Genomic DNA, 27,483 nt, shown 5'->3' with positions numbered 1-27,483 from the left:
TGGATGGAGAGTTCGGGCACGTAAGGTTAGAAAGTTAGACACCAGTTAAGTTAGCACGGATGCAGCACATAAGATAGCATTAGGGGCTAGGGCACAGTTTCTATACAGAGCACTGTTACCAATAAACACATGTGCACCGCGTTCCGTCCTGCCTAGGCCCTCTGTTCGCAGAATGTGAGATAAGGACTGTGCTGGGTGCAAGGATGTGCCACTGTGCAGGAGGAGGAGTGGTTTAGAGGAGTTGGGTGTGGGGAGGCCAGTAATGTGGGGTGCGGGTGTAGGAGGACAGCATGCACCGGGGCCCCCAGGGCAATCGGGGGTACTCCCAATGGCCGCCTTTGGAGGTGGCAGGGGCCTAGGCCTGAGCTTCAGGGGCGCCTTGTGACCGATCACCGCTTGCCACCCACCCAAACTGCCACCCTCCCCCTCCCCCAGAAAGACTGTGGGTGCATGTGATGGAATGGCCAGCATGCATGCAGGGATCACCGGGCAGGCAGTGGAATGTGACACTGGGACAGGAGTCAGATGTTGCGGAGCACCAGAATTCATGGAGGAGCAGGTCATCATCATCTTCTGCCCCATGGACCTGACCTGCTGATGCTGCCGATCAAGGGCAACCACTGTTATGCAGCTAGTGGGGGCCTCGGAGGCGTTGAGGGTGCTGGGGTGGAGGGATGGGGTTCAGGGAGGGGGGGAGAGTCCGTGAGGGATGTAGTATGGGGGTGGGATGGGACAGTTAAGCTGCCGGTGGATAGGCCCCCTAGTCGGCTAGCCTGCAGGCAATCACTGTCCCATGTGTGGCGGCCCTGGCACACACGTCGTGCAGCCTCCTGTCTGCCCAGGGCCTCATGTCCTTCCCATGTGGCCATCCTCCTCATCGGACGTGGCATTCCGTTCCTCCACCTCCTCTTCCAGCATGTCGCCCCTCTGCGGTGCGATGTTGTGGAGGACGCAGCAGGCCACCATGACTCGCGAGTCGCTCCGAGGGCTGTTCTGGAGGGCCCCACCGAGCGGTCCAGGCACCTGACCCACACCTTCAGCATGCTTATGCACCGCTCAGTGATGCCCATGCAGCTGGTTCTGCGCTTCGGTCCAAGGCCTACGGATAGGTGTCATCCGCCATGACCACAGCGTATAACCCCTGTCGCCCAGAGCCAATCCCTCACCCGGAGGAGTGCCTCGAAGGTGTCGGGAAGCGTTGAATGTCCCAGGACAAAGGTGTTATGCACGCTGCCCATGTAGCGGAGGCAACCATACGGTTGGTGGCGCTCCGCACAGTTATGGGACACGGTGGAAAGCCGTGGAAATGGCGGCCCGGGCACGGTCACCCCAAACCTACAGCTCATCTCCTGTCACCTACTGTTACTCCCCTGGCCCTGGCAGACATCCCCCCAGTCAGCGGCACAACTGACAACCCCATGGTTGTGCCTTTGGAAATATGTCTTATCTCTTCTCACCCTCAGCAGCTAGGGCGCCTGGTTCCTGTTTTTAAATGCTCCCATAAGTGAACCACGCTGGCAGAGGAGGAGCATCGCAGGAGGCCGGAGACTACTGGATCGTGTCCATTAATGATATGCTAATGGCCGCTCCTGTACATTTGCATGCCCATGCCGACATGGAACGCATGATCACCGCCATCGAGGCACCGAAGCATGGCGTTCCGTTGGGAGCCCAACGCCAACCTCGTTTCTGGCTGACACCTGATCCTCCGCCCGATTGCGATTTGCGATTCCCGCGTCGCTGGGAGGAGAATCCCGCCCCTAGTATTTGTTTACATTTGTTATTGGCTAACTTGTGGTACAACCTTTAGTGATTGGTTTGTACTCTGAGATCTCCTTGTTGCTCTACCTCATCCAGACTTACACTTTCCAAGTAATAAATTACCTCTCTGTTCTTCCTACCAAAATGTACCACCTCACATTTATCTGTGTTGAATTTCATTTGCCAATTATTTGTCAATTCTGCAAGTTTAGTAATGTCCCCCCTATAATTTGTTATAATGCTCCTCGGTATTGACTCCATCTTCCCCCATGCCCCCAATGTGGTGTCATCTACAAATTTAGAAATTGTATTATTGAGTCTAAAGTTGAAATTGTTGATATAAATTGTGGAAGTAGATTTAGGACTGAGTTTAGGAGGAACTTCTTCACCCAAAGGGTTGTGAATCTATGGAATTCCTTGCCCAGTGAAGTAGTTGAGGCTCCTTCATTAAATGTTTTTAAGATAAAGATAGATAGTTTTTTGAAGAATAAAGGGATTAAGGGTTATGGTGTTCGGGCCGGAAAGTGAAGCTGAGTCCAGAAAAGATCAGCCATGATCTCAATGAATGGCGGAGCAGGCTCGAGGGGCCAGATGGCCGACTCCTGCTCCTAGTTCTTATGTTCTTATGAACAGTAGTGATCCCAGCACTGGCTCCTGTGGAACACCCACTTCCCACCTTCTGCTACCTTGAATAACCACCCTTTACTCCCACTCTGCTTTCTGCCTTGAAGTCAGCTAGAAATTCATTCTGCCACTTGTCCTGACTCTACATTCTCTGGCCTTATCATTGGGCACCTCATTGATGTACCATCAATTCGACTCAAGACACAATTAGGATCCGAACTGTGGCTTTAATCAGCTAGTTGTTAGCCCGGTGGTCGACTACAGAGTAAGGCCGACCGCCGGGAATGCTGGGTACTTATACCCCACCTCGGAGGTGGGGCCTACTTGCCTCTCGACCAATTGGAGAGCAGTCACATGACTAGTCCCAACCAATCGGACGAGAGGCACATGACCAGCCAGAGCCAATGGGGAGCCAGTGCGCTGCACCAATGGCAGAGCTCATATCCGTACCACCACATTCATCAAAGGCCTTTGGAATATCCAGATAAATCACTGCATGACCATTGCCTACTCTCACTGTTACCTCCTCAAAACAGTTAATGAGATTTTGATCAACTAATCTACCATTAGCCGTGTAACTTTAGAGAACAGGGACATGAGGTGATCAGTGGAACATGGGAGCAAGTATCCAAACTCCAAGCTGACCAAACCTTTCATTAGTTGCCCCTTTACCCATCCAGTCCTGCAGCTGATGGAGAGCCCTGCCCAGCTCAGAATGATGGGCACCTATGCATGAGCATACTGAATTCACTAACCTTGGCTTTTAATCCACTTTCTCATGATGTCAACCACTGTTATAAAGAATTCTTAACCAAATGCATGCTCTTGTTCAAAGTCTCTGGCAGACTAGCCTGATAAACACTTGTGCAGTGTCTCAAACTTCCCATTGCATTCTCACCGATCACTGCTTTGTTCCAAGCATCCTTATTCCCTCTAGGATCATCCCATAACCCAGCCTCCACTCCGGGTTCTGAACATGCCCCGGGGGGGAGGGGCACACACACACACACAACAGATAATCCTTGGCTTTCCCATAATTGAAGATAAAGCTTTTGGACACTAACAGGAACCTGTGGAGATCCTATTGCATCATTTCAAACAAGGGTAGGGGAAATTTTCTTCTGTGACAGTAACTGGTTTTGCTGTTTTATAGAGCAGGTGGATATCAAATTAGTGACAATGTAGAGGGAGCTTTACTCTGAATCTAACCCTGTGTTGTATCTGTCCTGGGAGTGTTTGATGGGAGCAGTGTAGAGGGAGCTTTACTCTGTATCTAACCCCATGCTGTACGTGACCAGGGGGTCTTTAACAGAGATAGTGTAGAGGGAGCTTTACTCTGTATCTAACCCCGTGCTGAACCTGTCCTGGAGTGTTTGATGGGGACAGTGTAGAGCAGGGGTGGGCAAACTTTTCCGTGCAAGGGCCACATTCAGAAATTCACAATTCACAAAGGGCCGCATAGTACGTATATAAAGTAAAATAATTACTTCACCCGGTTATGATTCTGGGCGCCTCATATAGAACATAGAACAGTACAGCACAGAACAGGCCCTTCGGCCCTCGACGTTGTGCCGAGCAATGATCACCCTACTCAAGTCAACGTATCCACCCTATACCAGTAAGTAACCCAACAGCACCCCCCCCCCCATTAACCTTAAAAAAAAATTTAAAAAAAAAAAAAAATTTTTTTTTTAAAATTTTTTTTTTTTTTTTTTTAGTGACTTGGTGGGCCGCAGAAATACCTTTGGCGGGCCGTAGTTTGCCCATCCCTGGTGTAGAGGGATCGATCTAAATATAGCAGTGTCTTTCTATTTGTGAAGAATTCTGTCTCCAGCTTGAGCCACTTTGCAATGAAAATCATTTTTCTGCACTTAGTTACATCCTGTTGATAGATATCCTTCTGTTACAGTTGAGGTTTAACATATGTTAGCTGGAGATTGCAGTTAATCTGATAACATTGCTTCTTCTCTATGCGCAGGCCTTTGCGGCATTCTATTACACGGTGGATTTCCTGAAAACAACTTTGAAGATGAGTATTAAATCACCCGGGGATCTGAAGCAAGCAACTGATACCATCTGTGGAATGAACTTCAAGGAGGTGATTGTAAATAACAGAGTACAACACACAACCCTTCATCCCTCTTGTCTAAAGCCCCTCTCTTCCTTTCTCTCTCGCACTCCTCTCTCTCTACTGAATCGTCTCTCTCTCTCCTCAGAATCCTTTCTCAACCTCAACCCCTTTGTCTCTCTTGACTAGCTCCCTATCTTCCCCAATCATCTACCAATCACTCTTCCCCCCCCCCCCCCCCCCCCCCCCCCCGCTCACACACACCTCTCCCCACCACATTGCTAGTGAACTGCCTGGGGTTGCCCAGCTGGTTCATGCTCCCCATTGGTTTCATGTGAACCTAGCTTCAGGCCCAATATTGAACAAAGAGCAATACAGCTCAGGAATAAGTCCTCAGCCCTCCGAGCACGCGCCGATCATGATACCTGTCGAAACTAAAACCTTCTGCACTTCCGGAGTCCATATCCCTCTATTCCCATCCTATTTATGTATTCACCAAGATGCCTCTTAAACATCACTATCGTATCTGCTTCCACCACCTTACCTGTCAGTGCGTTCCAGGTGCTCACCACCCTCTGTGTAAAAAACTTGCCTCGCACATCCCCTCTAAACTTTCCCCTCACACCTTAAACCTATACCCCTTAGTAAATGATTACACCCTGGGAAAAAGCGTCTGACTATCTACTCTGTCCATGCCACTCATTATTTTGTAAACCTCTATCAGGTCGCCCTTCAACCTCCACCGTTTCAGTGAAAACAATCTGAGTTTATCCAACCTCGCCACATAGCTAATACCCTGCAGACCAAGCAACATCCTGGTGAACCTCTTCTGTATCCTCTCCAAAGCATCCACATTCTTCTGGTAGTGTGGCGACCGAAATTGAATACAATGGTCTAACTAAGATTCTGAACAGCTGCAGCATGACTTGTCAATTTTTGTACTCAATGCCCGATCAATTAAGGCAAGCATGCCGTATGCTTTCTTGACTACCTTATCCACCTGGGTTGCAACTTCCAGTGATTTATGGACCTGTACGCCCAGATCCCTCTGCCTGTCAATACTCCGATGGGTTCTGCTATTTACTGTATAATTCCCACCTGCTCGGCATAACATCGAGGGCCGAAGGGCCTGTTCTGTGCTGTACGTTTCTATGTTCTATGTATGTATTAGACCCTCCAAAATGCATTACCTCACATTTATCCGGATCAAACTCCAACTGTCATTTCTCCGCCCAAGTCTCCAACCGATCTATATATGCTGTATCCTCTGACAATCCGCAACTCCACCAACCTTTGTGGAGTCCGCTAATCAGATTAGCTACATTTTTCTTCAAATCATTTATATATATATATTATGAACAACAAAGGTCTCAGCACTGATCTCAGAACACCACTAGTCACAGCCCTCCATTCAGAAAAGCACCCATTCACCACTATCCTGTTTTCTATGACTGAACCAGTTCTGTATCCATTTTGCCAGCTCACCCCTGATCCCGTGTGACTTCACCTTTTATATCAGTCTGCCGTGAGAGAGCTTGTCAAAGGTCTTACTGAAGTCCATGTAGACAGCAACCACTGCCCTTCCATTGGATGTGCCTCAGTATCCAGTCGGGGGCTGCGATTTCTCCCTCTGTCCAGTTCATCGCAGGGCTGATCCCTATGGTCAGAATTTTACACTGTAGGAGTGGGCGTGCAGCTGACCCGAACTCCTGTGAAATCCCGCGAGAAAACACCGGATGTGTGTCCTGACGTCATCGCACTACATTATGGCTGTTAGGCATACACAGTAATTCGCCCGCTGACATTTCAACGAGCAATTAAGCCAATTGAAAAGCCAGTTTATGAAATTTTTACATTTAAAAAAATAAATATAGAATACCTAATTCAATTTAATGTCGCCAATCCACCTACCCTGCACATCTTTGGGTTGTGGAAGCGAAACCCACGCAAACACTGGGAGAACGTGAAAACTCAACACGGACAGTGACCCAGAGCCGGGATCGAACCTGCGCCACCGTAATGCCCTCAGTTTATGAAAATTTACATGGCCTGTGCAATTTTGCAGTCAGTGTACAGGTCACATGGGCAAGTGGCCATCGTGTTTTTAATTCAAACTTAATCCGGGGAGGATAAAAGTTGACTAGAGCCGTCGCAATGTGAATAGATGGAGTTTAGGTGAGAGTTTGTTGTAGGAGCATTTCTGGAGTACTTTTCGATTTACAAGCTTTCTTAGAGGCTTTTTGCTGAGCACACTGTTCAGTGAATTATACTGTGGTGTCCATATTCCAGCAAATGCGGACTGTCTACTCTGCTGGATGTACCTCCTCTGGAGAGGAGGAGAGTGCCAGAAGGGAGAGAACGGCTGGTGTCTGAGGCAGTGTCCCCAAGAGCGGCCTGTGGAAAGAGAGGTGCAGCCAGAGGGAGTGCAGGACCAGCAGGAAGTGCAAGGTGGAAGGATCCACAAAAGAACAAAGAACAAAGAAAAGTACAGCACAAGAACAGGCCCTTCGGCCCTCCAAGCCTGAGCCGACCATACGGCCCATTTAAACTAAAATCTTCTACATTTCCGGGGTCCGTATCCCTCTATTCCCATCCTATTCATGTATTTCTCAAGATGCCCCTTAAACGTCACTATTGTCCCTGCTTCCACCACCTCCTCCAGCAGCGAGTTCCAGGCACCCACTACCCTCTGTGTAAAAAACTTGCCTCGTACATCTCCTCTAAACCTTGCCCCTCACACCTTAAACCTATGCCCCTAGTAATTGACCCCTCTACCTTGGGAAAAAATCTCTGACCATCCACTCTGTCTATGCCACTCATAATTTTGTAGACCTCTATCAGGTCACCCCTCAACCTTCTTCATTCCAGTGAGAACAAACCAAGTTTATTCAACCTCTCCTCATAGCTAATGCCCTCCATACCAGGCAACGTCCTGGTAAATCGCTTCTGCACCCTCTCTAAAGCCTCCACATCCTTCTGGTAGTGTGGCGACCAGAATTGAACGCTACACTCCAAGTGTGGCTGAACTAAGGTTCTATACAACTGCAACATGACTTGCCAATTCTTATACTCAATACCCCGGCCAATGAAGGCAAGCATGCCGAATGCCTTCTTGACTGCCTTCTGCACCTGTGTTGCCCTTTTCAGTGACCTGTGGACCTGTACACCAAGATCTCTCCATCAATACTCTTGAGGGTTCTACCATTCACTGTATATTCCCTACCTGTATTAGACCGTCCAAAATGCATCACCTCACATTTTCCCAAATTAAACTCTATCTGCCATCTCGCCGCCCAAGTCTCCAAACGATCTAAATTCTGCTGTATCCTCTGACAGTCCTTATCACTATCCGTAATTCCACCAACCTTTGTGCCGTCTGCAAACTTACTAATCAGACGAGTTACATTTTCCTCCAAATGATTTAACGAGCAGCAAAGGTCCCAGCACTGATCCCTGCAGAACACCACTAGTCATAGCCCTACAATCAGAAAAGCACCCTTCCATTGCTACTCTCTGCCGTCTATGACCTAGCCAGTTCTGTATCCATCTTGCCAGCGCACCTCTGATCCCGTGTGACTTCACCTTTAGTACCAGTCTGCCATGAGGGACCTTGTCAAAGGCCTTACTGAAGTCCATATAGACAACATCCACTGCCCTACCTGCATCAATCAATTTGTGACCTCCAAGAAAAACTCTGTCAAGTTAGTGAGACATGACCTCCCCTTCACAAAACTGTGCTGCCTCTCGCTAATACGAACCCTTGCTTCCAAATGGGAGTAGATCCTGTCTAGAAGAATTTTCTCCAGTAATTTCCCTACCACTGACGTAAGGCTCACCAGCCTGTAGTTCCTTGGATTATCCTTGCTACCCTTCTTAAACAAAGGAACAACATTGGCTATTCTCCAGTCCTCCGGGACATCACCTGAAGACAGTGAGGATGCAAAGATTTCTGTCAAGGCCTCAGCAATTTCCTCTCTTGCCTCCTTCAGTATCCTGGGGTAGATCCCATCAGGCCCTGGGGACTTATCCACCTTAATATTTTTCAAGACGCCCAACACATCGTTTTTTTTGGATCTCAATGTGACCCAGGCTATCTACACACCCTTCTCCAGACTCAACATCCACCAATTCCTTCTCATTGGTGAATGTAAAGTATTCATTTAGTACCTCGCCCATTTCCTCTGGCTCCACACATAGATTCACCCCCTGTCCTTCATGGGCCAACCCTTTCCCTGGCTACCCTCTTGCTTTTTATGTACGTGTAAAAAGCCTTGGGATTTTCCTGAACCCTATTTGCCAATAAACTTTCGTGACCCAGTTTAGCCTTGCTCCTTGCTTAAGTTCCTTCCTACTCTCCTCATATTCCACACAGGCTTCGTTTGTTCCCAGCCTTCTAGCCATGACAAATGCCTCCTTTTTCTTTTTGACGAGGCCTACAATATCCCTCGTTATCCAAATATCACGAAATGTGCTGTATTTATCCTTCTTCCTCACAAGAACATGCCGGTCCTGAATTCCTTTTAACTGACATTTGAAAGCCTCCCACATGTCAGATATTGATTTACCCTCAAACATCCGCCCCCAATCTAGGTTCTTCAGTTCCTGCCTAATATTGTTATAATTAGCCTTCCCCCAATTTGGCACATTCACTCTTATCCTTGTCCACCAGCACTTTCAAACTTACTGAATTGTGGTCACTGTTCCCGAAATGCTCCCCTACTGAAACGACTACCACCTGGCCAGGCTCATTCCCCAATACCAGGTCCAGTACAGCCCCTTCCCTAGTTGGACTATCTACATATTGTTTTAAGAAGCCCTCCTGGATGCTCTTTACGAACGCTACCCTGTCCAGGCCCCTAGAAGACTCCTTTCCAAAATCTGTCTACCTATCTGCTCCTCTATCTCCCGCTGGCTGTTGTGAGGCCTGTAGTAAACCCCCAACATTGTGACTGCAGCCTTCTTAATCCTGATCTCTACCAATATAGCCTTGCTGCCCTCAGAGGTGTTGTCTCGCAGTACAGCTGTGATATTCTCCCTGACCAGTAGCGCAACTCCTCCACCCCTTTTACCTCCCCCTCTATCCCGCCTGAGACATCTAAATCCTGGAATATTTCGCTGCCAATCCTGTCCTTCCCTCAACCAGGTCTCTGTAATGGCAACAACAGTTCCAAGTACTAATCCAAGCTGTAAATTCATCTGCCTTACCTGTTATACTTCTTGCATTAAAACATATGCACTTCAGGCCACCAGTCCCGCTGTTTTCAGCAACATCTCCCTGTCTGCTCTTCCTCAGAGCTATAGTGGTCCTATTTCCTCATTCTCCATCAGTTTTTTCACCTTCTGACCTATTGCTCCGGTGCCCACCCCCCTGCCATACTAGTTTAAACCCTCCCGTGTGACACTAACAAACCTTGCGGCCAGGATATTTATGCCTCTCCAGTTTAGATGCAACCCGTCCTTCTTATACAGGTCACGCCTGCCCCAGAAGAGCTCCCAGTGGTCCAGATAACTGAAACCCACTCTCCTACACCAGCTGTTTAGCCATGTGTTTAGCTGCTCTATCTTCCTATTTCTAGCCTCACTGGCACGTGGCACAGGGAGTAATCCCGAGATTACAACCCTTGAGGTCCTGTCTTTTAACTTTCTGCCTAACTCCCTGAACTCCTGCTGCAGGACTTCATCCCCCTACCTGTCTATGTCGTTAGTACCAATATGTACCATGACCTCTGCCTGTTTGCCCTCCCCCTTCAGGATGCCAGCTAACTGTTCTGAGACATCCTGGACCCTGGCACCAGGGAGGCAACATACCATCCTGGAGTCTCTTTCAAGTCCACAAAAGCGCCTATCTCTGACCTTGACTATATAGTCCCCTGTGACTATAGCTCTTCTGCGCTTTGGCCCTCCATGCTGAATATCAGAGCCAGCCGTGCTACCACTGCTCTGGCTGCTGCTGTTTTCCCCTAATAGGCTATTCCCCCCCCCCCCCCCCCCCTGACAGTATCCAAAGGGGTATACCTGTTTGAGAGGGGGGGCAACCACAGGGGATTCCTGAACTGACTGCCTGCCCCTTCTGGTGGTCACCCATTTCTCTGCCTGCACCTTGGATGTGACTGATGCGACCATCAATTCACTCAAAGACACGAGTAGAAGCAAACCGAGGTTTTAATCAGTTTAGAACAGCCTGCCTGCGACTAGTACAATACTGTCAACCTCCTACAGGTCAACTGCTCTTTCTACTTCCTTTCAAGGGGAGGAGCCATGGGCAGACCCCGTACATGCCCCAACATATCCCCCTGTGGGTGAAGCCACACAATGGCCCATAGGTGGAGCCCACAAGGTCAACAACATAACATAGCTGTAACACAGTGGCAGAACATGATGAAAATGAAAAGAAAATCCTTATTGTCACGAGTAGGCTTCAAATGAAGTTACTGTGAAAAGCCCCTAGTCGCCACATTCCGGCGCCTGTTCGGGGAGCCTGGTACGGGAATCGAACCGTACTGCTGGCTTGCCTTGGTTTGCTTTCAAAGCCAGCGATTAGCCCTGTGAGCTAAACAGCCCCTTTGAGCTAAACAGATTAGCCCCTGTGAGCTAAACAGATACCAATACACTGGTGAATTACTAGTACTATACATTCACCACAGTGACCACATTTATATAACTGCTATCTATGACGCTTTCCGCCACCTGCATGCTCCTAAGTGCATCCAATTGCTGCTCCAACCGAACCATGCGGTCTGTGAGGAGCTCCAGTTGGGTGCACTTTCTGCAAATGAAGCCATCCGGGATGCTGGAAGCCTCTCAGACCTGCCACATCTCACAGTCAGAGCACTGCACTCCTCTAATTGACATTGCTTCAATTAATTAGTAAACTAAATTAAAAAAGAAAAAAGTTACTGTTAACTATATGTTTCCTGTCACTCGATTTCTACGATAAATGTAAAAGTAAATACAGTACTCTCTATCTCTGACTTAGATACCCCTCTAAATTATGATTAAGCAATTAATTATGTTTAATTAGTTTAACAATGTTTAATTTTTAAATTTAGTGCAGATTCCCTATCAGCCAATCAGGCCACAGCTTTCCTGTGACATCACTTTTCAGCTCCCCCCACCCCTGTCGGATCACTCAGAAGAGCAGAATATCTATCACTTACCTGTTCCCAAGCTGCTACCCGGCTCTCTCTCTCTCGCTCCCGAAAATGAAGGCCTCGCTCCCGAAAATGAAAAGACATCATTATCCTGCAAGGCAGAGTTTACGGGCAGTGCTCTAGCCACCTCAGCATGTCTGAGGTCCAGTGTGAACGAGGCTCTGAGGGAGACTGTGACCTCCATGTGCCAGATGATTGGCCCAGATGATTGACCTCCAGCCCAGGGGTCATTGAGGGATCAATGTGGTGTTTCCAGTTCTGCATCAAACTGGTCACTAACATTCTGTTTCGATGGGACTCAAACTTCATTCATTTCCAGGTCGATGATGCTGGCCAGACTGAGTCAGCCAGAGACTTTGCTGCAACAACTGGGTTGCCCTGCGTCCAGGGTGCCATAGATTGCTCACATATGGCCATAAGAGCATCAACGTGTGACCCTGGTGCCTTCACCAAGAGGAAGGGATTCCACTTTGTTGTAGTGCGAGGGAATGCGATGAGGCAGCGTTAAATCAAAATGGTGATTTATTAACAAAGGAAGAACTTTATATTACAGATCAACACAGGAGTGGTTCCCTCGATTCCTGGGCTTACTCTGATGGGACCCCCTTTCTGGAACCTGACAGGCTCAGGTTTGCAAGCTCTGCCCCCTGAGGCTCTAGGCGGGTCACATGGCCCATGAAAGATCGCCTCTTAAAGGAACCACGCTACCACATTCCTCCCCCCTTAAGTTCCCTTACAATTACACAAAAAAAACCCTTATATACAACTATGTAGAGTGAAACAGAATTTTCAGTGAGGGAGACAATGGGCAAAGTTCATAAGGTCAGTCTATCCGGGGACTTTCGAACTCTTGTTGAGCGCCACACATCTGCAACCAGTTCCTCCATAGTTGAAGTCACTTGGGGAGGCAGTGACGTAGTGGTATTATCGCTGCACTAGTAATCCAGAGTCCCTGAATCAAGCTCTGGGGACGCGGGTTCGAATCCTTCCACAGCAGATGGTGAAATTTGAATTCAATAAAAATCTGGAATTAAAAGTCTGATGTTGACCATGAAACCATTGTCGATTTTCCCATCTGGTTCATTAATGCCCTTTAGGGAATCCTTACCTAATCTTGCCTATATGTAACTCCAGATCCACAGCAATGTGGTTGACTCTTAAATGCCCTCAGAGATGGGCAATAAACAGCCAGCGTCACCCATATCCTGTGGACGAATAAATAAAAGGTCCCCTTCAGTGGCAGGCAGATTTTCAGTGCCGACACCCTCCTCAGCTCCTTGTGCTGACTCACGGGATTCCTGTTGGGAAGACCTTGGTTCTATGACCACAGACTCTGGCTGGTACTCTGGTAACTACTATCAGACCACATGTCTGAGTTCACATGTTGCGCTGTGGGGCCGAAGCTTCCCGCCTCCTCATAAACTCTACATGCCTCCGCACTTCGCAGCCCCATAGGCCGACCAATCCTGCAATAACCTGGATGCAGAGCTGGGCTGAGAAGTGGCAGATGGAGTTCAACCTTGATAAATGTGAAGTGATTCATTTTGGAAGGTCGAATTTGAATGCCGAATACAGGGTTAAAGGCAGGATTCTTGGAAGTGTGGAGGAACAGAGGGATCTTGGGGTCCACGTGCATAGATCCCTCAAAGTTTCCACCCAGGTTGATGGGGTTGTTAAGAAGGCGCATGGTGTATTGGCTTTCATTAACAGGCGGATTGAGTTTAAGAGCCGCGAGGATTTGCTACAGCTTTATAAAACTCTAGTTAGACCACACTTGGAATATTGTCTCCAGTTCTGGTCGCCTCATTATAGGAAGGATGTGGATGCTTTGGAGAGGGTACAGAGGAGATTTACCAGAATGCTGCCTGGACTGGAGGGCATGTCTTATAAAGAAAGGTTGAGGGAGCTAGGGCTTTTCTCACTGGAGCGAAGAAGGCAGAGAGGTGACTTGATAGAGGTGTACAAGGTTATGAGAGGCATGGATAGAGTGGATAGCCAGAGACTTTCACAGAGAGTGGTGGTTGTGTGGAATGCACTGCCAGCAGTGGTGGTGGAGTCAGAGTCATTAGGGACATTTAAGCGACTTTTGACAGGCACATGGACAGCAGTAAATTAAAGGGGTGTAGGTGAGGTTGATCTTAGATTAGGATAAATGTCGGCACAACATCGTGGGCTGAAGGGCCTGTACTATTCTATGGTCTATGTTCTATAACCCTCCTGGATATCCCAGCTGGTCCCCCTCCAGAATTCCAGATGAAAACCAAATCCTTCTCTTTAAACGACCTGTCTCACTTGGCTAAGGTGTGGTGCTCCATCTGTCAGGCAACGTCTTGATATGGGCTGACCAAGTGTTGAGAAAAATCAGAGCAAGGCCGATCTTCTATGGAACAGGAGACTCCGATATAGTCTGTGGGAGTGGACGTTGGCTTAAAGCATTTGCGATCTGTGTACCTGGGGTGGGATTCTCCGACTGGGTCGGAGAATCGGCGGCGGGCTGCGCGAATCGCGCCACGTCACCCCCACGATGGCACGCGATTCTCTGCTGGCGGCATTGTCTGCGGCGTGGTTGGTCCGGTCGTGGGCCTCTCTACATGGCCGCCCTGCTGATTCTCCGGCCCGGATAGGCCAAGCGGCTGTAAGAAAAGAGCCGAGTCCTGCCGTCCATTGAAATTTTCGATGTTTCTTCAGCAAGTCTATCAGTGGAGCAATCGCGCTACAAAACATCTGCACAAATGTTCGATCAAATCCACTCATGCCAAGAAATCGCATTATTTCCCTTCGTCTTGAGGGTATTGGAAACTCCTCAATAATTGTTAGTTTCACATCCAGTGTGACCATTCGACCCTGTCCAATTGTATGGCCGCTCTGGGCCGGCGGGTCCTCGGCGTGTAAGGGTCGGGTGTCGGCCTTTGGGGGCGGGCCTGACCCCGGGGGGGAGGGGGGGGGCATCCGATGTGGCGTGGCTCGCGATCGGAGCCCACCGATCAACTGGCCAGCCTCTGTGGCTGGGGGCCTCCTTTCCTAAGCACTGGCCCCTGTAGACCTGCTCCATGTTGCGTCGGGGCAGGCACGTTGAAGGAGGCCACTACGCATGCGCGCATTGGTGCAGATGCCACTGCGCATGACCTCGTTGGCGCCGGTGCCACTGCTGCTGGAGCAGCGCAAACCGGTTTTTCATCGTGAAAAAGGCAATTATTGGTCCAAGACAATGTTGATGTGCTGCCCATAAACCTATCGGTGGAATTTATTTCTGGCATACATGACTGCCAAACTCTCTTTATCTATCTGTGAATCCGACAACGTTCGGATTGGATTGGGGAGAGCTCGCAGAGAGTCTCCTCGCTCCGGTGCCACCTTCTGGGTAATTCGGGAAGTAAAGGCGACAGGTCTCTCCACTCCACCTTGCATCTTATGCAAAAGTACCGTCCTATGCAATAAGGCATGTGACTATAAGAACATAAGAACTAGGAGCAGAAGTAGGCCATCTGGCTCCTCAAGCCTGCTCCACCATTCAATGAGATCATGGCTGATCTTTTGTGGACTCAGCTCCACTTTCCGGCCCGTAGACCATAACCCTTAATCCCTTTATTCTTCAAAAAACTATCTAACTTTACCTTAAAAACATTTAATGAAGGAGCCTCAACTGCTTCACTAGGCAAGGAATTCCATAGATTCACAACCCTTTGGGTGAAGAAGTTCCTCCTAAACTCAGTCCTAAATCTATTTCCCCTTATTTTGAGGCTATGCCCCCTAGTTCTGCTTTCACCTGCCAGTGGATAATGTGTTTGTCTGAGTTAAAGTGGGCAGGTAAGGTTGACGATTTTAAGGCCTGTTTCACTTGTTTAAGGGACTTTTGCCGGGAATCTTTCCATTTCCATCGTTGCGGCTTCCTCATCAGTTGGCTTTAAAATTGTTGACAAGTTGGGTAAAATATGTCGACAATGGTATTTTATTTCATAAATGTAAAATACCTGTTATGGACCAGGGTTTAGAGAACCCCAAGGTGTATGATGGAATTCGCCTGACCCACAACTTTTAATAGATTGTGGTATGGGGAGCACACGGCCCACTCGACAGGTGTGGTGCAGCAGAAATGGAAAAGTATTCTTTAAAGCAAAACAATGTTTGTTCTATGAACTCAAGTTCACCTTTTTAAACCATACAGTGAACATCTGAGCAACCATTAATTAAAATACAACCCCCAAAGAATGCAACACTAAGTAATCCTTTAAGCTTTCCTTTTAATATCCATAAGACTTAAAACACCTTTTTATCAGAAGCACATCAGGTTAAAGTCACTACTGAGAGCAGTTATTAGTTTTAAATCACCAGGATCGATTTACAGTCTTTAGAATACAGAGAGAGATTCATACACCTTCTGGCTGTGTCTGCAGCAATCCAGCTCTGAAAATGAAACTAAAACACACCCTGCAGCAAACAGCCGAAAACGAAAGTAAAAAGCTGACAGTCAGCCCATCTCCACCCACTCTCTGACATCACTGCAGTAATAAACACCCATTTCTTAAAGGTACTCTCACATGACACCTCCCCCCAAGAAAAAAAAAACCCATCAACTTCAAGATGGTTTCATTTTTCACCTTTTCACTATCCTTTAAGAAATGCACACAGTAAACATACTTTTTCATTTCAAAAAGAACACATGCAAACAGGTATAATAATATAGTCCATTTTTTTTGTTCGTCTTACTCCAACTGAAATCTGTCTCGATTGACAGTCTCTTTGAAAAAGAAGGTCTCTGCATAATCTGTCCATTGCTCTACGCCTTGGCATTTCTCTTTAAAGTCAGATACTTTAGTTCAATCTGATCACAGAGTCCCTTGCAATTCTCCAACACAGGAGCATTGGTTATCACAGCATTCAGGCCGTCAAATGCCTGTTGTAAGTCCGCTGTCCATTGAAATTTTCGACGTTTCTTCAGCAAGTCCATCAGTGGAGCAATCATGCTACAAAACCTCTGCACAAATGTTTGATCAAATCCACTCACGCCACGAAATCGCATTATTTCCCTTTTTCTTGAGGGTATCGGAAACTCCTTAATAACTGTTAATTTCACATCCCGTGTGACCATTCGACCCTGTCCAATTGTATGGCCTTGGAAAATGACTTGGACCTTTCCAAATTCACCTTTGGCGAGGTTTATCACCAAATCCACCTCCTGAAGTCGATCGAATAACTCCATCAGATGTTTTAAAAGTTTTGTCCACATCTGGCTGAAAATTACCAGATCGTCGATGTATACCGCACAATTGGGTAATCCTGAAACAACTTTGTTAGTTAACTGTTGAAATGTGGCTGGTGCGTTTTTCATGCCAAATGGCATAACTTTGAATTGGTATATAACATCTGGGGTCACAAAAACTGAAATATCCTTCGCCTTTCGGATACCTGCTGCCCATTCTGAGAACTACACTGGAGTAATTGCCCCCAGGTCTTCCAGATATTTCAACTCCACTTTAACCTGTTGGTGCAGAGCATAAGGCAGCAATCTGGCTCTCAAACTTTTTGGTTTATCCTCAGGCTCTATGTAGATTTTGGCCTTCACCCATTTTATGCGTTTCAACTCTTTGAAAAACTTCAAGGTAATTATTACACAGATGTTCCTGGAAAAACCCATCTGTGATGCTGAATATCTCCAATCAATTTAGCCCGATTCTTTTCAACCAATCTCGCCCCATGAAGTTTGGTCTTTGTCTTTTGACTATGATTATTGGCAGCTGGGTGTTTGCATCATGCCCGTTATCTTCAGGGCCTCCCCCATATCAGTGGCTAAAGTGGCTGACGTGCTGTTGATATTCAAGGGTTTCAGCCCTCCCTATAGATACTGAAATATTTGGTCTCCTGCCATTGTGGCAGCACCTGTATCGACATCAATGTTTCATGGACGGCCGTTAGCTGATAGACTACAAACTTCTCTTCTGGGTCTTCCTCAAGCTTGTTCACTGGAATTCCCAATGTTTTTGGGGGGGTAACTCGGGGTAGTTTGTCTGACTCTGCATCTGGCTTGTATGTGACCTTTTCTAATATGTCTGAAACGCCAGGGATCCGGGTTCAATTCCAAACTTGGGTGACTGAAGAGTTAGCACTTTCTCCCCGTGTCTGCCTGGGTTTCCTCTTGTTATTCCGGTTTCCTCCCATGGTCCAAAGATCTGCAGGTTAGATAGATTGGCCATGATAAATTGCCCCTTAGTGTCCAAAGTTCAGGTGAGGTTATTGGATTATAAGGATAGGGCTGGGGAGTGGGCCTGGGTGGGGAGCTCTTTCAGCGGGTTGATGTAGACTCGATAGGCTGACTGGCCTCCTTGTGCACTGTGGGATTCTATGCTTCTAAATGAATTGGTACAACTTAAGTTTCAGTTAGTTATGGACAAAGAAATAGAAAAATTGCAAAAAAAAAGGTTTCGGATTGGGGGAGAGCGGATTTTAGTAAAATAAGGCAGGATCTGGCCAAGGTAGACCGACAAGAGTTACTTGTGGGAATATGAAATGAAAAATGAAATGAAAATCGCTTATTGTCACGAGTAGGCTTCAGTGAAGTTACTGCGAAAAGCCCCTAGCCGTTCCTGCAGCCAGCCAATGGGGTTTCCCATTGTGGCCACCTGTTGCCATTGGGGAACCCGCGGGTGTGGGTGCTCTGGTAGCGAAGCGGAGGATCCCGCCGATGGAGAATCCCACAGCAGGTGTTTTTCATATGACGGTGCAGACTCGATAGGCCGATTGTGTCATCGCAACGTGTGGAAAATTCAGACTTACTCCTGTTAGAATTGAATGTTGGATCATTTATTACGGTGACAATTCTATTTCTTTCTGTCAATGCAGCTAAAGGACAAGGCACCAAATGCATCAGTGAAAAGACTTGTGGATTATTGCACAACCTCCGCCTACATCCATATCCTGACAACCAGAGGCTATCGCTTCAATGATGAAACATTTAAAAACATCGCATTTCAGAGAAAGGTCTGAGTTTAACTTTGGCTTTGCTACCACTTGTTTGCTGACTCTCTCTCCCCCCATCTGTGCCAATTGCTCTCTCTGCCTCACAGTCTGACTATGACATTTTGCATCAATTATTTATGCTCCCTCTTTCATTTATCCTTCCCTTTCTCTCTGCCTTTGTCTTTCTTCACCTTTCTGTCTTTTTCATTAGATTGGGTGGGATTCTCCATTCCGCTGCACCCGTTTTCTGGTGCGGCTGGTAGCGGGATTTTCTGTCCTGGCAGCCGCCCAATGGGTTTCCCATTGTGGGCACCCCCAAGGCTTCGGGAAATCCGCAGGCACGAGTGCACTGCCGGCGAAGTGAGGATCTCGCCTACGGAGAATCTGGCCCATTAGTATTTGTGCAGTGTGTCCAGGAAGCTTTTCTAACAGTATGCAGAGGGGAGGCCATATTGGATTTGGTACTTGGTAATGAACCAGGGCAAGTGAGAGATTTGTTAGTGGGGGAGCATTTTGGAGATAGTGACCACAATTCTGTGACTTTCACTTTAGTAATGGAGAAGGATAGGTGCGTGCTTCAGAGCAAGGTTTACAATTGGGGGAAGGGTAAATACGATGCTGTCAGACAAGAACTGAAGTACATAAGTTGGGAACATAGGCGGTGAGGGAAGGACACAATTGAAATGTGGAACTTGTTCAAGGAACAGATACTACGTGTCCTTGATATGTATGTCCCTGTCAGGCAGGGAAGAGGTGATCGAGTGAGGGAACCATGGTTGACAAGAGAAGTTGAATGTCTTGTTAAGAGGAAAAAGGAGACTTATGTAAGGCTGAGGAAACAAGGTTCAGACAGGGCACTGGAGGGATACAAGATAGCCAGGAGGGAACTGAAGAAAGGGATTAGGAGAGCTAAGAGAGGGCATGAAAAATCTTTGGCGGGTAAGATCAAGGAAAACACCAAGGCCTTTTACACATATGTGAGAAATATGAGTATGACGAGAGTGAGGGTAGGTCCAATCAAGGACACTAGCGGGAGATTGTGTATTGAGTCTGAAGAGATAGGCGAGGTCTTGAACGAGTACTTTTCTTCAGTATTTACGAATGAGAGGGGCCATATGTTGGAGAGAACAGTGTGAAACAGACTGGTGAGCTCGAGGAGATACTTGTTAGGAAGGAAGATGTGTTGGGCATTTTGAAACACTTGAGGATAGACAAGTCCCCCGGGCCTGAAGGGATATATCCAAGGATTCTATGGGAAGCAAGAGATGAAATTGCAGTACCATTGGCAATGATCTTGCTGTCCTCACTATCAACAGGGGTGGTACCAGGGGATTGGAGAGTGGTGAATGTCGTGCCTCTGTTCAAAAAAGGAAATAAGGATAACCCCGGGAAATAACAAGCCAGTTAGACTTACTTTGGTGGTAGGCAAAGTAATGGAAAGGGTACTGAGGGCTAGGATTTCTGAGCATTTGGAAAGACACTGGTTGATTTGGGATAGTCAGCACGGATTTGTCTTATTGAATTCTTTCAGGAGGTGACCAAGCAAGTAGATGAAGGTAAAGCAGTGGATGAGGTGTACATGGATTTTAGTAAGGCATTTGATAAGGTTCCCCATGGTAGGCTTATGCAGAAAGTAAGGAGGCATGGGATAGTGGTGCTCCGACATGGATGTTGGATGATGTGGAGGAGAAAAGAGCAACCTTTTACCCACAAGGGGGGCATGAGACCCTGGGAGTGTCCAATCCATATTACTCACCCCTTCCAGAGACCGAGGCACTTCCGGCCCAGTACACAGAGCGGACTGGCACCACAACACTGTGCTACCAGCAAGTCGACCAGGGCCCTCCAGGTCCCAGCCCTCCAGAGGATGGCCGCCAAGGTATCAGATGGGCTGATTTCAAATAACATGGTAGAACTTACAAAAATCCCAATAGAGAAACACAAGGGGTTAAAGGCCGACTAGTCACCAGCACCCGATGAACTGCACACTAGGGTTTTAATGGAAGTAGCAGCAGAGGTAGTGGAAATGTTAGTTGAAATGTTTTGTAACTCACAAAATTTAGGGCAGCACGGTAGCATTGTGGATAGCACAATTGCTTCACAGCTCCAGGGTCCCAGGTTCGATTCTGGCTTGGGTCACTGTCTGTGCGGAGTCTGCACATCCTCCCCGTGTGTGCGTGGGTTTCCTCCGGGTGCTCCGGTTTCCTCCCACAGTCCAAAGATGTGCAGTTTAGGTGGATTGGCCATGATAAATTGCCCTTAAGTGTCCAAAATTGCCCTTAGTGTTGAGTGGGGTTACTGGGTTATGGAGATAGGGTGGAGGTGTTGACCTTGGGTAGGCTGCTCTTTCCAAGAGCCGGTGCAGACTCGATGGGCCGAATGGCCTCCTTCTGCACTGTAAAATATATGATAAATTCCGGCAGGATACTGGAAAATTAGAAAACAGCCAATGTGACTCCCTTGTTCAAAAATTAAGAAAGGCAGAAGGCAGGGAACTAAATGACAGTTAGTTTAAAATCTGTTATTGGCAAAATGCTGGAGTCAATAATCAAAGAGGAAGTAGCTAATCATTTAAGAAAGCTGAATATAATCAAAACTGGTTTTATGAAAGGTAAATCATGTTTGACAAATTTTCTCAAATTTCTTAAGGGTGTAACAGGGAGAGTAGAGAGGGGAACCTGTACAAAGAACAAAGAAAAGTACAGCACGAGAACAGGCCCTTCGGCCCTCCAAGCCTGTACCGATCATGATGCCCGAACTAAAAAAAAAACCTTCTGCCCTTACTCGGTCCATATCCCTCTATTTCCTCCCTAGTCATGTACCCATCCAGATGCCTATTAAATGTTACTAATGTGCCTGCTTCCACCACATCCTCTGGCAGTGCATACCAGGTACTCGCTATTCTTTGTGTGAAAAACATACTTTGCACATCCCCTCTCACCTTGAACCTGTGTCCCCTTGTAATTGACACACCCACCCTTGGAAAAAGCCTCCAACTATCTATCCTGTCAATGCCTCTCAATTTTGTAGACCTCAATCAGGTCTCCCCTCAGCCTCTGTCTTTCCAGTGAAAACAATCCTAGTTTATTCAACCTCACCTCACAGCCAATACCCTCGAGACCAGGCAACCTTTTTTGCACTCTCTCCAAAGCTTCCACGTCCTTCTGATAATGTGGTGACCAGAAGATAGAACATAGAACAGAGCAGTGCAGCACAGTATAGGCCCTTCAGCCCACAATGTTGTGCTGACCATTTACCCGAATCTAAGATCAACCTAACCTACACCCCTTCAATTTACTGCTGTCCATGTGCCTGTCCAAGAGTCGCTTAAATGTCCCGAATGACTCTGACTCCACCACCTCTGCTGGCAGTGCATCCCATACACCCACCACTCTCTGTGTAAAGAACCTACCTCTGACATCTCCCCTATACCTTCCTCCAATCACTTAAAATTATGTCCCCTCCTGACAGCCATTTCCGCCCTGGAGAAAAGTCTCTGGCTATCCACTCTATCCATGCCTCTCATCACCTTGTACACCTCTATCAAGTCACCTCTCTGCCTTCTTCGCTCCAGTGAGAAAAGCCCCAGCTCCCTCAACCTTTCTTCATAAAACATGCCCGCCATTCCAGGCAGCATCCTGGTAAATCTCCTCTGTTCCCTCTCCAAAGCATCCACATCCTTCCTATAATGAGGCAACCAGAACTGGACACAATATTCCAAGTGTGGTCTAATTAGGGTTTTATAAAGCTACAGCAAAACCTCACGGCTCTTAAACTCATCACCTGTTAATGAAAGCCAACATACCATACGCCTTTGTGGGCCGAAGGGCCTGTTCTGTGCTGTATTTTTCTATGTTCTATGTTTAACAACCCTATCAACCTGGGTGGCAACTTTGAGGGATCTATGCACATGGACCTCAATATCCCTCTGTTCCTCCACACTTCCAAGAATCCTGCCTTTAACCCTGTATTCAGCATTCAAATTCGTCCTTCCAAAATGAATCACTTCACATTTATCAAGGTTAAATTCCATCTGCCTCTTCTCAGCCCAGCTCTGCATCCTGTCAAAGACCTGCTGTAACCTCCAACAACCCTCAACACTGTCTACAACTCCCCAACCTTCGTGTCATCGGCAAACTTACTAACCCACCCTTTCACTTCCTCATCCAAGTCATTTGTAAAAACCACAAACAGCAGAGGTCCCAGAACAGATCCTTGCGGGACACCACTGGTCACCGACCACCAGGCGGAATACTTTCCATCCACTACCACACGCTGTCTTCTTTCGGCCAGCCAATTCTGTATCCAGACAGCCAAATTTCCCTGTATCCCATGCCCCCTAACTTTCTGAAATGAGCCTACCATGGGGAACCTTATCAAATGCCTTACTGAAATCCATATACACCACATCACTGCCCGATCTCCATCAATGTGTCTCGTCACATCCTCAAAGAATTCAATGAAGCTTGTGAGGCATGACCTGCCCCTCACAAAGCCATGCTGACTATCTTTAATCAAACTGTTTTTCTAAATAATCATAAATCCTATCTTTGAATCCTTTCCAATATTTTGCTCACCAGAGACATAAGACTGATGTGTCTGTAATTCCCAGGGATTTCCCTATTCCCTTTCTTGGACAAGGGAACAACATTCGCCTCCCTCCAATCATCCAGTACTACTCCAATGGAGAGTGAGGACGCAAAGATCATCGGCAACGGCGCAGCAATCTCCTCCCTCGCTTTCCGTAGTAACCTTGGGTATACCCCGTCAGGCCCAGGGCATTTATCTATCCTGATGCTTTTCAAAATTTCCAACACATCCTCCTTCTTAATATCAACCTGTTTGATTCTATTAACCTGGTTCACACTGTTCTCATGAGCAACAAGGTCCCTCTGTCTAGTGAATACTGAAGCAAAGTATTAATTTAAGGCCTCCCCCATCTCCTCAGACTCTAGGCACAAGTTCCCTCCACTATCTTTGATCAGCCCTACTCTCACTCTTATTTCTCACATAAGTGTAGAACTCCTTGGGGTTTTCCCTAATCCTTCCCGCCAGGGCTTTTTCATGCCCCCTTCTAGCTCTCCTCAGTCCATTTTTGAGTTCCTTCCTGGCTACTTTGTAACCCTCTAGAGCCGAGTCAGATCCTCGCTTCCTCAACCTTACGTAAGCTTCCTTCTTCTTCTTGACTAGAAGCTCCACTTCTCTTGTCATCCAAGGCTCCTTCACCTTACCTTTCCTTCCTCATCTCAGTGGGACAAAACTATCCAGCACTCGCAGCAAGTGCTCCTTAAACAATCCCCACATTACTGTTGTGCATTTCCCAAAGAACAATTGTTCCCACTTTATGCTCCTCAGCTCCTGTCTATTGGCAGCGTAATTTCCCCTCCCCCAATTAAATACTTTCCCATACTGCGTGTTCCTATCCCTCTCCATTAGAACATAGAACATAGAACGATACAGCGCAGTACAGGCCCTTCGGCCCTCGATGTTGCACCGACATGGAAAAAATCTAAAGGCCATCTAACCTACACTATGCCCTTATCATCCATATGCTTATCCAATAAATTTTTAAATGCCCTCAATGTTGGCGTGTTCACTACTGTTGCAGGTAGGGCATTCCACGGCCTCACCACTCTTTGCGTAAAAAACCCACCTCTGACCTCTGTCCTATATCTATTACCCCTCAATTTAAGGCTATGTCCCCTCGTGCTAGCCACCTCCATCCGCGGGAGAAGGCTCTCGCTGTCCACCCTATCTAACCCTCTGATCATTTTGTATGCCTCTATTAAGTCACCTCTTAACCTTCTTCTCTCTAACGAAAACAACCTCAAGTCCATCAGCCTTCCCTCATAAGATTTTCCCTCCATACCAGGCAACATCCTGGTAAATCTCCTCTGCACCCGTTCCAAAGCTTCCACGTCCTTCCTATAATGAGGCGACCAGAACTGTACGCAATACTCCAAATGCGGCCGTACTAGAGTTTTGTACAACTGCAACATGACCTCATGGCTCCGGAACTCAATCCCTCTACCAATAAAGGCCAACACACCATAGGCCTTCTTCACAACCCTATCAACCTGGGTGGCAACTTTCAGGGATCTATGTACATGGACACCGAGATCCCTCTGCTCATCCACACTACCAAGAATTTTACCATTAGCCAAATATTCCGCATTTCTGTTATTCTTTCCAAAGTGAATCACCTCACACTTCTCCACATTAAACTCCATTTGCCACCTCTCAGCCCAGCTCTGCAGCTTATCTATGTCCCTCTGTAACCTGCAACATCCTTCCGCACTGTCTACAACTCCACCGACTTTAGTGTCGTCTGCAAAGTTACTCACCCATCCTTCTGCGCCCTCCTCTAGGTCATTTATAAAAATGACAAACAGCAACGGCCCCAGAACAGATCCTTGTGGTACGCCACTCGTAACTGAACTCCATTCTGAACATTTCCCATCAACTACCACTCTCTGTCTTCTTTCAACTAGCCAATTTCTGATCCACATCTCTAAATCACCCTCAATCCCCAGCCTCCGTATTTTCTGCAATAGACGACCGTGGGGAACCTTTACTATGGTAAAGGTCAAGGAGTTGTGGTCACTGTCACTGAAATGCTCTCCCACCGAGACATCTGACACCTGGCCTGGTTCGTTGCCGAGCACCAAGTCCAATATGGTCTCCTCCCTAGTCGGCCTATCTACATATTGAGTCAGGAATCCTTCCTGTGCACTCTCTCTCAGTCTCCCTCTCTTGTTCTCTCTCTCTCGTATTCTCGCTCTCTCTCATTCTCTCTCCCTTTTGTTCTCTCTCTTTCGTTCTGTCTCTCTTCCTTTGTCTCTTTCTCTCTGGGTGTCTCCCTCTCTGTTTCTCAGTCTCACTTACTTTCTCTTTTGATCTGTCTCTCAGTCTCAATCTCTCCCTATCTCAATCTCTCTCGATCTTTCTGTCTGTCCCAAACATACCTTCCACCCACCCTCTCAGTGTGATTTTCTGTCCTTGCTGTTGACTGTGCTGTTTGTTTTTTGCTTTATTTCAGGCTGGAGGCAGTACCATTGGATGGGCTCTGGGTTACATGCTCAATCTCACTAACACAATACCAGCTGAGAATCCTGGTATCTGGAAAGTGCAGATGCTTGGTGCCTGGGCCGTGCTTATTGTCATCTGTATCCTGGTGATTGTGGCTGGAGTTCTGTTGTTTGCCTTGTCCTTTCGCTCCGTCAAGAATGACTCGGTGTTGTAGTGCCTGAAGTAATTGCTGGGCTTGAATCTCTGCGGTTCACTAACCCCAGCCTAGCAGTGGCACTCCTCAATCTGACTGGAGGATTGTAGCCCCTCACACTGCTCACACTGTGCCACATAAGCAAGAGTGCTCTTAACAAAGCTCCTCACTCCCACCACACATAGTCCTCACTCCCAACCCCACTTACCCAGCCCCTCACTCCCACCCTCACTTACTCCAGCCCCTCACTCCCACTTACCCCAGCCTCTCACTCCCACCTCTTTACTGTAGCCCCTCACTCACACCTCTCTTTATCCCAGCCCCTCACTCCCACCTCCTTTTACCCCAACTTCTTGCTTCTCCAGTATGTACCTCTCACTCCCATCGCACATACCCCTCACTCACATTCCTACTAAATCCTCATCTAATTGTGTTTAAAACTTCACCCAGGATTCAGCACAGGTCCACAACTCAGCAATGTTCAGCTTCCTTATTTCATTGGCTAAAATCTCCTGATTGAGGCACCATTCAAAGCAGATGTAACGTAATTGAGAGAGACCAGGGGAACTTTATACAATTCAGTTCCATAATGCTGAACATCAGCTGACCCCAGGCCAGGAGGAGGAACATTTCACACAAACGGTTAACCACTGCCTCCTCAGACCACTATCCCACCTTGAGCTTTTAAAGAAAGGCAGGATTAGGAAACTGGAATATTGTCTTTAGCTCCCACACCTGGGGGGATGGGGGGGGGGGGGGGGGTCTAGATTGGACTAATGATCTGGAGATAAGTACAAATTCCAACATGGAAACAGAGACATTTAATTCAGTTAGTTGAATCATAGAATCCCTACAGTGCAGAAGGGGGCCATTCAGCCCATCGAGTCTGCACTGACCCTTTGAAAGAGCACCTACCCAGGCCCTAGGCAATGTGGCTGATACTAAATTGCCCCCTGAAGCGGGCCAGCCAGACACAGATGTATTCAGGAAGGTAGTTCTCAAGGGTAAATAGGGATGGGCAGTAGTGACACCCGCATTCTGTATGAATAAAAATATAATTCGGTATCCCCCTTCAAAGTCTCACAACGCCCCAACACAATTTCCAGCAGACTAAATACATTTTTAGTGTAGTAACTGTTGTAACTAAGGGAATGTGGCCGTCATGGGCGTGTAGCAAGATCGCACACACGATAATGAGATGAATGAAAAGATAATCTGAAATGAAATGAAATTTGCTTATTGTCACAAGTAGGCTTCAAATGAAGTTATTGTGAAAAGCCCCTCGTCGACACATTCCGGTGCCTGTTCGGGGAGGCTGGTACATGAATTGAACCCGCGCCGCTGCCCTGCCTTGGTCTGCTTTACAAGCCAGCTATTTAGCCCACTGTGCTAAACCATCCCCTCCAGAGTGTTGATGTGAACTGCACACTGTACTCTCCAGTGAGGTCGGCTGAGGGATAAATATTACCCAGCACACCAGCCAACACTCCTAACGTTCGTTAATCCCGTCCTATAGGGTCTTTCACAGCCGTCAGAGAGGGCAGACAGGGCCTTGGTTCAATGCCTCATTCACAAGATGACCTCTCTGACTGTGAACTCCTCTCCCCCTCTCCACCCCCTCCATTGCCCCCACTACCACATTGGAGGGTCAGTGTAAATTCTGAACTTATGTCTTTGGAGTGAGAGTTTGGAGCTGATCGCTG

General features: G+C 47.4%; 1 protein-coding gene across 1 annotated transcript in view; it reads left to right on the top strand.

Moving 5' to 3' along the window:
* Window positions 1-26,516, top strand: part of LOC119955701 (ectonucleoside triphosphate diphosphohydrolase 2-like) — an 84,742-nt gene extending 58,226 nt beyond the window's left edge. The window contains exons 7-9 of the mRNA XM_038782165.1: window positions 4,364-4,483; window positions 18,442-18,579; window positions 25,598-26,516. Coding sequence (XP_038638093.1) covers window positions 4,364-4,483; window positions 18,442-18,579; window positions 25,598-25,801 — 462 coding nt within the window. The 3' untranslated portion in view covers window positions 25,802-26,516. The remainder of the gene's footprint in view (window positions 1-4,363; window positions 4,484-18,441; window positions 18,580-25,597) is intronic.
* The last annotated feature ends 967 nt before the right edge of the window (window positions 26,517-27,483 follow it).

The sequence above is a fragment of the Scyliorhinus canicula genome, chromosome 21, assembly GCF_902713615.1.
Source record: "Scyliorhinus canicula chromosome 21, sScyCan1.1, whole genome shotgun sequence".
NCBI lineage: Eukaryota > Metazoa > Chordata > Chondrichthyes > Carcharhiniformes > Scyliorhinidae > Scyliorhinus > Scyliorhinus canicula.
The sequence above is the reverse complement of the archived record's forward strand: the minus strand, read 5'-3'. Positions and strand labels throughout refer to the sequence as shown.